This window comes from Takifugu flavidus, chromosome 15, assembly GCF_003711565.1.
Source record: "Takifugu flavidus isolate HTHZ2018 chromosome 15, ASM371156v2, whole genome shotgun sequence".
Classification (NCBI taxonomy): domain Eukaryota; kingdom Metazoa; phylum Chordata; class Actinopteri; order Tetraodontiformes; family Tetraodontidae; genus Takifugu; species Takifugu flavidus.
In genome coordinates, this window is record NC_079534.1 from 7,424,175 (window position 1) to 7,437,481 (window position 13,307).

General features: G+C 39.7%; 1 protein-coding gene across 1 annotated transcript in view; it reads left to right on the top strand.

Moving 5' to 3' along the window:
• Nucleotides 1-13,307, top strand: part of brinp2 (bone morphogenetic protein/retinoic acid inducible neural-specific 2) — a 125,311-nt gene that overhangs the window by 82,567 nt on the left and 29,437 nt on the right. Inside the window, exons 4-5 of the mRNA XM_057056563.1 lie at nucleotides 652-833; nucleotides 6,306-6,411. Coding sequence (XP_056912543.1) covers nucleotides 652-833; nucleotides 6,306-6,411 — 288 coding nt within the window. The remainder of the gene's footprint in view (nucleotides 1-651; nucleotides 834-6,305; nucleotides 6,412-13,307) is intronic.

Consider the following 13,307-nt stretch of genomic DNA (forward strand, 5'->3'; position numbering starts at 1 on the left):
TCACAAAAGTCTGTAAGTTAAAAGGAATTTAAGGGCTCCTTAGGGCCTCCAGGTGTTTCTAGAGTGAAAATGTCTGCTGACTGTCTAACAGAATAAGTAATTTTCTCTATAATTGTTAAAATTTTACGAGTAAGGAAGCTGGTGAAGTCATCACTATCAAGGAAAAAAGGTACATGTGGCTCCACTATGACCAGTTTGGCTACAGAGCTGAAAAAAAACCTTGAGTTTCTTGTTGTTTTGTTCAATTAGGGAAGAATAACAGGCAGTTCTGTCGATGGAGGGTGTTTTTAGACCCTCCAGGCTGGATGACAGCCTTTTATTTTGGAACAATCCTACTCTTTTATGGACCTTTGTGCTTTCTGCTAATCTGTGGGTTCCACTATGCGGAGAAGCTGCTCTGATTCACTGTCTTATTTCTCAGCATTGAGGGTGCTGCAACAAGAAGGATGACATTTACGGCTCCATCTACATGAACTTGCTGCACTATAAGTTAACACCTGGGCGGTTCGGTGCAAACATGTTCCAAATAATGTGATGTTATTGAAGATAAAAAAAGAGGGCTTTATAGTATCTAATGAAATGTTAAATAATTTACTGTGTTTATGTATATCAGTGTCTTTTGAGAGTGACAAAGTTAAACTTCATCCACAGGGGAGGAGTCTCTAACCATTTTTCTGGACAAGCAGAAGCTGAATAAAAAGTCTGAGAGCAACAGCAACAGCTCAGTGGTGTCTCTGGAGCTCCTGCATCAGCTGGCGGCCTCCTACTTCACAGATCGCGAGAGCACGCTCAGGCGCTTGCACCACCTTCAGATCGCCACCTCTGCTATCAAGGTACAGCACACATACATAAAACACCTATGCAAATTTCCTTTTTTTACCTGCTACATGTTGGACTGGGGTCGTGGGTCCACAAACAGCCACCCATCAAGGCAGAGAAGAAAACATAAAACTGTCCCTCCAGGATGCATCGCTGCACGCTGCACCCATAACAAATAGTTCTGCTTGCTCTGAAGCTATAGGCGCAAACAATCTTTTTTAAGGGTGAGAGATGAGAGAGCTTGCAAGGACATTTTTTTTTATGACAGGCTGGATTTACAGCACAGTGTGTGTGAACTGTAGCCTGCAGAGGCACTAAAGTGTGGCAAATGTCAAGTATCTTAAAGTACCTGTGGGGACAGAGTATTTATGCATACTGTACTCTGCTGTAGGCCAGCTGTTGTGTCTGTGTGTGTGTGTGCATGTGCGTGTGTGTGTGTGTGCATGTGTGTGTGTGTGTGGGGGGGGGGGGGGTGGGGTGTGAATGTGCATGTGCAAACCTCAGAGCTGCTAAGAACTTGAATAAATGAACAGGCTTTTGAGGTCATTTGTTTATTTGTTTACCTGCACACTCTGTTATTGTTCCTCGCAACCTGATGAGGAGAAACACATTTATTCATAAAAACCAAACAAGCTTTCAGGTCCTCTTTTAATTTTAAACTGCATTAATCCCATTACCTTTTCTGCTGCTTGTACCTCCTTCAGTTCTCTTTAGACAGGGAAAAACATCTCAGAAATACATTTTTCACACTGAAACACATTCACACTTTGACAGCAGGTGTGTGGGTGGCCTGTCGTTGCTTTTTTGCTTCAGCTCGAATAGCAAATCTGACTGAAATGAATGTTTGTTGTGCATCATTTTTGTGCGCGTCGTGACTAAGGTGACTCATTATAAAGTGCTTCACTGTGCTTCATGCACTGCTGTCTAATATGTGCAATGACAATAAAAATAAGTCTGTTTTTGAAGAGTCAGGCATGTGTGTGATTTATGTTGCCATGAGAGACTTTGAAAGGGACTGAAGCACTTTCCAAATGTGTTCAACAAACCCGCAAAAGTGGCTCCGTCCAAAGGACAAACAGGCAGGCTCACAATTCACAATATAATGACATAATTTGAGTTCAGAAAAGCAGAGCTGGAACATGATTATGATTTTTAAGATGTTACCAAAGTCTTATAAGAAAAAATAATTGGAAGACATGTATTCCAGAAATAATCCCAAGCTCCCACAAAGCGATGCTAGTCTCAACACAACACACAGCAGATGAGTGATCATTTGTCTTTGGTGCTGCTGGGTGAAGTAGTTAAAACATGGAACATATATTTTCATATATTCCTCAGCTGTAGCCAGAATCATCTTCAGATCCAGCTTCATCTTTTTGCTGTATCATTAATGCTAAATATCCCATATATATAGCGAAAACCAAACCACACTTTAATGTGTAGAAGAGAAAAACAACAAGCATGATCTTCTTTGGCGACTGGGGCATGAATACTTTATCTCAGTCATGACAGCTCCCATTAGGCCACAGAACCACATTATCCACTCAGCATGAATTAATTAGGAGCAGAAATCTTACCCATTTTGATACATTTGTGTCTGTGGGGAGAAGCTAATGAATGAATGTTGCACTAAAGTATTCCATTATCTTCCACCAAGCAATCAGCAACTGTAGATAAGTAAATGGTGACCATTAAGATCTGTTTTCAACATCAATTTGTGCCTTCTGGTTCCGGCGCAGTGATATTCTGTGACAAAAGGGCTGCATTTAATTTATATTCAACGGCTGGTCTTGAGTCAAACAATAAAGTACTCATTTTACAGGAAACTCTGCTTTCATTGACACAGAAGACAAGAAGGACGCTCATAAATAAACACTTTTGTTGCACTGTTTAATTTAACAGAGTTCAAAATTAGGCCCTGTGAGTTTGGCTTGTGCATACCATCGTTTTGATGTCAAAACCTTGAATGTGACGTCTCCAGAAAGGCCCCAATAGGCCCAGGCTTTGTGTGTCCCACAAGTTCACCTAAAATAAGTGAATGTTAACTTTACTCAGGGATGTAACTGTCAGAAGTAACTGAGCTGTGAGTCTAATCGTTCTCTTAAGCTGCCTCCTGCCTTATCACTTTAACATGCAACTTACCAAAGCTCTCTGTGCTTTTTGCTGTGTGTAGCTCAAAACCAGTGGTTCCAGCTGTTCGACTTAAACCAGAGCTACATGTTTACTGATACAGCATTTAAATGATTGATTATCAGTGAAGCTTTGGGAACTGAGCTGGTAGATCAGGGCAGAGACGACTGGAGCTACGTGCAACCACAATGAGCTGTTTGCCTGGCAGCAAAACTCAGTTCAGTTTCAACGAGTTAGGAGAAGAAACGAGGTGCAACACTGGAGACACAGACAGAAAATGCTGCAGCATGGTTGAGGAAACTGTTAAATCTGAAAACAGCTCATGTCCTTTTCACAACATACTTAATAAACCTTTAAAAATCTTTCATCTTTAAATTAGTTGCACCGTCCCTTTTCAGAGGAATATAGTCGTTCCTGCTGCTCGTCGGAGATAATGTTGAACTGAACAAAAAGAAACAGTGAAACTATGTTTTGAGAATCTTTTCATGTGACACTCTGGACCACATATTATTATAGCAACAGTCATCCAGCCAGACGCATGCTGTGAGATTGCTTCCACATGAAAGGAAAACAGCATATTATCACCTGAATCCTCTGCTGAGTACAAATGTTTTTGCCCCCGGAGTTTTAAATATGATTTTGTATTATCACAAGTTTCTGTTGTCACATCAACATTGACCAAGATTAGCAAGTTATAGTTGAACATTAAAGAAAACAACTACAAATATGCAGATAAACCTGATTGCCGGTCTTTCAGGACAGCATTGAGATGATGAATCTTATTAAACATTGACAGGTTTTTCGCAGCGCACACGCTCAAGTACTTGATCAGCCAAAACACAAAATATAAAGAACAGCATCTCTCACATGTGCCTCTTAAATGAGCTCTATTATTCCAGACACCCACTGCGGTGGGTCCTTGCCAGGTCAACTCATCACCCAAGAACAAGCGACACTGAGTGGGATGTACTTGACCCTGTGCCCACATACACGCCTCTGGGTAGCACAATGTGGGAGATGGCGAGGGTGATACTGCACATTATCATGGCCTGCCATCACATTTCCAGTGCTGACTGCAATTTTCCTGTCTTGTCACACTGTGTGAAAACTGGCGCGTCCGAACGAAGGGAACTAAAGGACTGTTTTACTGCAGTTGTCAGAACGCTACCATACCATAAAATCAAAATAATGTTGTTGTAAAACATCACCGTGAACATAATCACTTTATTGACAATAGTACAGTAAAGGTTATGTAGGAGAAAAATGATCCCAGCCTTTAATCATATGAGGCTCCGCTTTTACCCAAGTATCTCATATTCTTCTGTAGTATGAAAGTCATATGTCATGATGTCATTAATTCCATCTGATAGCAGTAAATCCACATTTGCCGCGTTCAGGCCAGACAATTTATGAAGTTAGGAAGTTTGCATTCTGCTCCTGGCCATTCATTTACACTCATTACCTTAAATTGTTGTGAAGTCAATAAGACAGCTCAGGACAAACATTTTCTTTTTCGGTTTTAAAGGAATAAATGATTCCCTGAAGCTGCAGACGGTTGGGTTCTAAATGTTTCACAGGCAGGAGGAAATACTGCGGTTTGCTGCAGCTCTGTACAAAAACAAATCTGTTTATTTGTGCTCGGAAAAAACAGCGATTCACTGTATGTCATCCCCATGCTGATGGATGGCATCAGAAGAATATTTTATGCTTTGATATCAGACAAAATCCTTCTCAACATCAGGCCGAACTCAAAAAGTCATCATACCTGAGGAGGTGGTTTTACATAAAACATCATTTTGCTTGATTAAATTCAACTTTAGTTATTATTTTAGCTGTGTCTACACAGAGTTTGACTTCATACGTTAAATGTTCTTCTCTTTCTCTCAGTCTTACAAGTACTAACACATGATCTGTCCATCACTGAGGTATACTACTGCTATTTAGTCTATTTTATTTGTTTACATTTTGATTGAGCATTTAACAAATTAAACATTTGACAGATTTACTGATTAGTAACAGTCACTCCTGTTAGTATTAGTTAGCATATTAATGTGCAGAGATATTGTAGTTGCTTTCTGTAAAATGAATTTCTGGCTTTACCTCAACACAATTTAAACACCTACATAAACTCTCACTGTATTTAGTTAAAAACTCTTGAACACTTAGTCAGAATAATACTTATAAGAGTTGATATATTTATATTTATTTATTGTTTTGGCCCTTCCTGTCCCACATCACAGATTTGCAAGAATCAAAAGTTTTCTCGGGTACAACGCCATTTACTTCATACTGAAGTGTATTGCTGTCATTGGATATTTCTTTTTAATGGCTTTTTACATTATTACACAATAACTAATGTACAAATGTAATATATTGGACAAAGATGATAATTTGTATCATATAAGTGCCGATTTGTAGGACTAGTAGCGGCAACAATGGCAAATTTTCAGGAGTTGATCAAGTTTGACTACATGCTCAGTCTGATTGAAAAGATATAGTTAGTAAATTCATATGCACAGCTTAACTGAGCTTAAATTTGACTTTGGTGTCTCGTCGGAATTGAATCCTTGTCCCAGTTTACATGCAATGCATAAAATCAAGGAACTGAAACATGTCCTCCTCAACACTAGGTGGCGATAGGCACCTTGTGTGTGGGTTAATTCAGCCCCTTTTCCACTTGACCTATTATGTCATTATTATAAAAAACTGAACCTCATGGTCATTACCAGATTTCTTGGATGAAGAAACTCTAAAAAGAAGGCAGCGTGGAATCTTAGTGCAACTTATTTGGGCAATAAGCTACGCATGGATTACGAATGAGATGAACAGCTCCGTACGCTTATCCATCTTCCCATTGTTCGAAATGCTGCCTGAAGTCTGCTGCCTGATTCCAGTTTATGTGACATAATAGGCCTCTGTTGCATGAAAACCGGGACAAGGGACAAATTCTGAGATGCCAAAATAAAATGTTGTGCATCTAAACGTACTAAATGCTGCCGCACAACGTGGTTGACATCATTATTAGTATGCGCTCACTGAGAAGGATCCTAAAATAAATGGAATCGTAGAGACAGAAGAACCGATATGACAATCTAGATGTGATGGTGTTCTGTGTGCTACCGCTGCTAGATGTGTCCATTGATTTGCCTATACACAATTAATTATTTCAATATCCAATCTGTATATTCAAGAAAAAAAACATTATAATTATCATATTCATACAATATGCATGTTATAACATGATAGTCACCCAATATATATTTTTCCAGTATGCTTCCATAGTTGCAGCACCTTAAATCTGTTTAAGCATTAAAGAGGAGATCATTTTAAAAGTCTGCCACTCTTTTGTTTCTCAGGTAACGGAAACGAGGACGGGACCTCTCGGCTGCAGTAACTACGACAGCTTGGATTCAGTCAGCTCAGTGCTGGTGCACAGCCCGGAAAATAAGATCCACCTGAAAGGTGAGGTTGCAATCACACACACAAAAACTCAACCTCGCACTGGTGCCACCTCCATCAACACTCACCTGGGCCCCCCGTCCTCCTCTGTGTAGTCGTTGACCAAACTGACCCTTTGTTTTACGCTGCAGTAGTTTATATGTCTGCTCTGCCTGACTGCCCCTCGATCTCATGGGAAATCTGTTATCCTACCAGACTGCAGATAGACCATGACAGGTCACGTTGACCCCGGCCTAACCCCCCAAGCAGCACCTGGAAATCTCACTATAGAATACAGAAGCAAACGTAATCCACAGACTTTGTGTGCACCTGTAATAGAGGGAGGAGATTTGGAATAAAAAACCTTTTACTGTGTTTATACCCCCTTGTCTCTGTCCAAATTCCACATTTGAGGATCTATTTGTTTTTCAATGAGTGAACCAAAACAAGAAAACGGGGAATCTTCATTGTTAAAGCAGGTGGGAATAGGGTGAGGAAGTTTTAGCACAGAAATATCCATAAGGGTATAAATTATTCAACATCGTACTGAGAAACAGCCATCGGCCTGGGATGAGGCTGCACTCATACTGCAACAGCAAACAGCCAGAACACATTTGGAAGGAACTAATCACCTCATGTATTAATCACCAAGTGTGGAGGAAAAGGAAGGTATAATTCTGACGCTGCGTCTGTTAGCGCTTCAGACTAATTTAAACATGATGGCTCTTGTTTTGCATTTTGCAACATGCTAGACAAATTTACAATTAAAATAAGGCAAAGCAGCAGGTAGTAGAGAGAGCAGACATCATTTTAACAGAGCCATGGTTATTCATACCATAACTAAGATAAAGGTGGCGCATCAAACCAAAGTCAACTTTAACATTCAAAATTGTTGTTAAAGATGAGGGCCAAAACTTAAATGGAACGACACCTTAAAGAGTTAGAAAAGTCCAACTACACTTTTGAAATATTTAATGCGATACTTCATGCCCAATTCACTTTAGCTGAGATGATACCAACTGCCCTTATTTGCCAGATTCTCATATTTAACATAATGCTGATTTATACAATTCCTCTTTCTCCCACTTAGTTTGGCTCCCTCTGCATTTTCCTCCCCTCTTTCTCTATCTCACAGAAATTTTAAACCTGACAAGAGATCTCAACCCAAACACTTTTCAATCTGTACAAATTAACCTTTTGAAGTGTTGTTTTGTTACTTGTTGTTTTTATAGAATGACCTAAGCAATTAATGGGCTCTTCCTTTAGCTATTTTCAAAGGTGGAGCTTTTAGGAACTGACATTAAAATAACATAATTAAAGCCGTCATTTAACAGCTGCAAGTTGTGCAGATGCTCCCTTGTTAACTTGAACATCACGATGCACCAGTAAAGCTGACTGCTTTCCCCACAGGGTAAAAACTGCCAGGCATCATCTCCTTTTGACCTTAATGGTTATTTTGTGGACACTGAGGAAGCACAATCCAACCCCGGGAATAAGCCACCCCTGCCAATTAAATTTGGAAAAGCCAATAGGCATTTGGCACATGCCGGATGTCTTTGTTTGAGGCACTCCTCTTTTGCACTGCTGTTTGTTTCACCCTTCCATGTTTCATTGGATAAGGATTAGCCTACACGTGTACTACCAAATGGATTTCAAACAAACCTGATGGGACTTGGGGAAATAGACAGAAAGGGCTTATTAATTATAAAAGAACATCAGTTTCTCCTGACTTTGTCTCTGGGATTCTGTAATTTTCAGAAGCGAGAAAAAGCCTTTGCTGAGTGACACCCTGCTTCAACACTATGAAGGTGGTTATAAAAATGGTTTTCAAAAAAGTTTTCAAAAAAAATCTTCATAATCATGATGCAAAATAGTCTCAATTATTAAATGTTGCTAATCCCAAAGTGTTTTTTATCATATTTATTTAAACTGACCCTTTACTCTCCTTCAATTACACTGATGGATCCCATTTTGTTTGGCAATGCACCCAGTCCTCAATCATCCCAGGCTAACCCCAAGGTTCTGTGTTTGAGTGTCTCCTGTTTAACCTCTCCTCTTCACTTGGCCAGAAACAGGGCCTCCGTTTCCCCTCATATACAATAACACACAGCTCAATATCAACATCAACATCCAACCCCAACCGCCCCCCCACCCCAGTGGTTCTCTACCTGTCTGGGCCACTGTAATATCATTCTGTTTGTTTCCAGCAAAGCCCTAGAGAGGCTCAAGTATGTCTACAACTGTTCTGCTGATCTTCACTTACACTAAAGCCTGACAGTGCATCACCCTCATCCATCTTCACTTGCTTCCGGTCAAGTCCCATATCACAAAATCTTGCTGCCCACCTACAAGTGCCTCAGTACCCTCATTCATCCCTATCTGACCTCCTTCAACTGTACAGCTTAACCCCACATCTCTAGTTCTGTCACCTCCCCTCCTCTCTATCCTTTCCATCCATCTCTGACTGTTTGCAGGAAGAGTTTCCAGTGTCCTTGAAGATGTTTGTTCTGCTTTTAATCAGTCTTTCCCATATGGATAACAATCCTGTCTTCTGTCTACACTGTTCAACATTCTTGGGTTATTTGAAGTGCTAAAATAAATAAATAAATACACACATACATACACACACACACACACACACACACACACACACACACACATACATTTAAAATTATACTAAATCCTTACATGTCATACAAAAATGTAGGTTACAAGCTCCTTCTATCCTTTACGTAATAGAAAGCAGTGGACATGAGATCAACACTTTTACTTGTTTTTTTGTTTTAAAAAAACAAAATTTTACTGTCAGGTTTTGTTTCACACTCTATATGTTTAGTGCACCTATAAACCATCATATATAGGAACATCAACACATTTTAATTTCTCACCAAACTCCCAGTCACAGAACAAAGTTTAAACTCACAACTGTGGTCATTTCAAGCATGCTATTGAGTAAATGAACCTTTAGTCTATTTATCTTATGTAATCATTTAAAAACAGCAGTAGATAATGTATAACATGACATTAGTGTAATGGTAAAGCTTCAGTGCAATAAGAATAGCGTTAAGGGTCTCCAAGTCTGGAGTGTTCTTACTTTTCCATCTTCAGGGTGGTAGAATAGAGGTGCTGCTCTCATTTCAGTAATGACCACAAGTATCTGATAACTGGACTGTAACCAGTTCCCCATCGATACTCATTTCATGTCTGGATGCTCCAGTCTGCCTGTAGTGCAGCGCTAATCTTATAATCAAAATGGCCTATATTACCTAAGAGGATGGCTCAGGGAGTGTAAAAGATTAAAAAAAAATACTTTCAGGATGCTACAATGAAAAATTGTTTGATTCATATGTATGTTGTTTTGCAGCCAAATACCTTTAGAGAACAACATGCAAGTCCTTTCTTTTCATTTTTTGTCAGAAACAAGACAATTATATTCTGATGACTCTTTTAAACATCAATTTCTGGAAAACTGAAAAGACTTCCAATGCACCATTGGAACCCTGTTGGAATTCCATCAATAGCTGCAGCAGAGCAGACCCTGGGGACAGATGCTGTACAACATCTCTGCCCCTGTGGGGTGAAAGGTTTATCAAACGCCCTCCTCACTGCTCTCAGCATTCACACACTTATTCTCAGCACACCTGTCAGTTATCGTGGAACATGGAATAAATTTAGCAGCTGTTTTTCTTTTTGTTTGTTTGTTTTTTTCTCTAAACAGTATTCTCAGGAAAAGGTTAAACCTGTTTAATGCAGCCTCCCCTCAAATCCCCCTGCAGGCTTTTTCAATGAGTTTCTTAATATTTTCCAGGTTTGTAGGGGTTTTTCGCTTTATTAAAATTGTAGAAAAATGTTGTTTTTAAAAAAAAAAACATGTTAAATTAGCTTAATTTATTTTATTATCTGAGAAAAAAAAATGTCTCCATTCCTTCTTATGAAACAATTATTGCAGCTTCCTTCAACAATTCCACAAGGATTTTACATCCATCCCATGTGGATGCAGCAGTTATGTATCTGATCTTTTTCTATATGTATTTCAACTACTCTCAGGTGAGTTTTTGCATCCGAAAAGTCCATAATGACTTTTAGACTTTACCCAGAACATCTTTGTGTCTCTGTTGATCCTTGGCAGTCATTTTTGTAATAAATGTGCGCCATTACAGTCACATGTCAGTATTACTGAAAAACTATGAGTTCTTGTTTTAATTAGCAAAATGTGCTAAACGTGCTTAAATCGAACAGTTGAACCTGATTGACATGGCTTCATGTCGACCCAGTCATGTGACATTACAGTTGGTGCAAACATGGCAACAAGCTACATTGTGCTGAAATTTGAAGATGTGATACACACGCTAGTATACTTCATACAGGGATGTAAACAACCATGTTTGTCAGTATGTACGTAGAATATTGTGAATTGGTCGGAGCTGAGATAAGTCTCAGGACACTCAGACGACTGCAGAACAATCAGAAAGTTACATTTTTGTAGCACTCAAACCACCTCAAGTAGGTCAGACTTGTATTCACAGCTTCACGGCCCATGTTTTTCTGACACCCACTGCAGGCCTGAGTGAAGCAACACAAAATTATCATAAGGCTGCAACAACTGCCTGTCATCAAGGATGAAGAATGGATGTGACAAGCCAGCAGAACATTCAGATATTCACAGAAGGAAAAAACAGACAGCTAGAAAGCTAGAAAAGTCCTTTATACCCTAACTCATGCTGTTACAGTGGTGCAAAGTGTGACTGGGGCCTAAATGAGTCTGGATCCCTCTTGTGACCCCTGGAAGGTTCCTGCATGGTTCCACTTCATTAAACATGCATCTCCTACAAACCAGACAGGGTTTTAGAATACAGCCATCAAGCTTTTACTGACTGAACTCCAGTTACTTCTTATTTTCTAGCTTAGATTTGTTATACAGTAAGTAGTGTGGTATATTTGAACAGTGTTAAAAAATGCACCGCATCAGAAAAGTCTTAGGTGATAATAATCCAAAGACGACAACAACATTTACAGCAATACAAAAGGATACAAACATGACAAACAGCCTTTTAAATAATGAATAATAAGGTTACTTTGGCAGAATATCGAATGGAAACCACATACAGTAGAACTAGACAAAAAAGAGAAAAATTATGTTCTTCTCCCACGTTCAAGTATAACTCAATTATACCTGCTTTATTTTAGTCTGGGAGGGAGGAAAAAAGTAATTAATTGTTATTTTGAACTTAGAAATTAAAAAAAGAAATCCCTCTTAGAAGTGATAAATTTGCATTGCAAGGGTAAAGTTACAAGTTTTTTCTTTACTAATAAGTCCAACTGAACTGCTCACAATATTATCAGAAAGAGATTTAGAGAATTGTCTTATACCAAAATGCACTTTTATACCTTATTTTGCTCCTGTGTGAGACTTGGACCCCGCACAGGGCACCTAACACTTGGTGAAGTAGAAGGAGAACACACTGTAACTGATAAGGTTCTGTCAAGGTGTGTGTGTGTGTGTGTGTGGAGGGGGGGGGGGGGGGGGGGGGGGGGGGGGGGGTCAGGTTAGGGGGGCTTTAGAGCATCAATTTGCCCAAAATGTGGGTTATGTTGGAGACTGAGAGGGAAACAGAAAGAAAACCACGGCCCTGCTATTTGTCCTCCAATTGGGTGACCGAAATGTGTTCCTGGATGGAAGCAAAACCTTGCCGGTAATGACCCTGAAAGCCTCCATCAGCAGGGGACCCCCGCAGTTCCGCACCCCCAGGAACCTTTCCTGGAAGAAAGGATGACACCCACACCAAAGAGGGGGTGACAAAGAATACTCTTGTCAGTGTTGTCAGCGCAAATCACAAATGACATGTTTCATATTTGCTGCCCTGATACCTCAGCTATTACCTTTATTCAGACAAACATCCCTGTGTGTTCCCGTAAATCTCAGTCACATGATCCCACGACACATGATGTTGCGTGCGCACATGCCCTGTCATCATGATAGCATCAAAACAATACCTGCACTGACGTAAAATGCCACGGTGTTTTATTCCATTTTAGAGAGGCCCTTGGCTGATTCTTTCAACTTCCTCGCTCCTGTTTCGTAGCCCTGAACACCATATGTTTTGCTTCATAGATTTTTCTGATACTGAAGTTGCAGCAGTCTCAGCAGTACCGGATTTCATGAGAATTACCAAGGATTATCTTTTGAGCAGTGAGTGAAATAAATAAAAGGAAAATAAGTTATTCAGGGGTTGTAAACATTTTCAAAGCCAGAGGCCTCCTGAAGTCAATTCTGGAGCTATTTCTACATCCTTGACTCATTGCTCATCCTGCCATTTTCTTTCCATACAGAAAGTAGAAAATCCACAATACCAAAAATCACGATGATTTAAAATTATCCAATAAACGGGTTCATTTAATGTACGTGCATAAGTACACATTTTTAGTTGGTTTTAATTTCTTAATGTGTGTGTTCAGGTCGGCTCATTTTTGGATGATGATTCTTATTTCAGTCAGATAGAGAGAAGATCCTTCCACACAGCTATTATAATCCTGACCTAATCGGGATGGCGTTCAAAAAGAGCTATGAGTGTTTCATTCATTTATTATTTTGTTTCTTGGTTTTGACTGAGACTCCATCCATTGGAGCAAACACCTAATCGATTGTTTAAATGCATCAGGAGGTTGGACGGGAGAGGGTAGACGTACACTTTAATTTACACAACTACTATCAACTATGTCTGACAGCTGTTGTTGGGCTGCAGTATTCTGACTGTTCGGGAGGACTTGTGTCTCTTTCTCAAACCATCTGGACGTCGTCAGGATTCCCAGTGTCTTTAAACACATCTGATGCAGACGTTCTCCTCGTGTCTGCTGCATGTGTGAACAGATGACTTGGGGAATCAAAATCCCAGGAGGCCCCATAGAGTATATTATGTGAA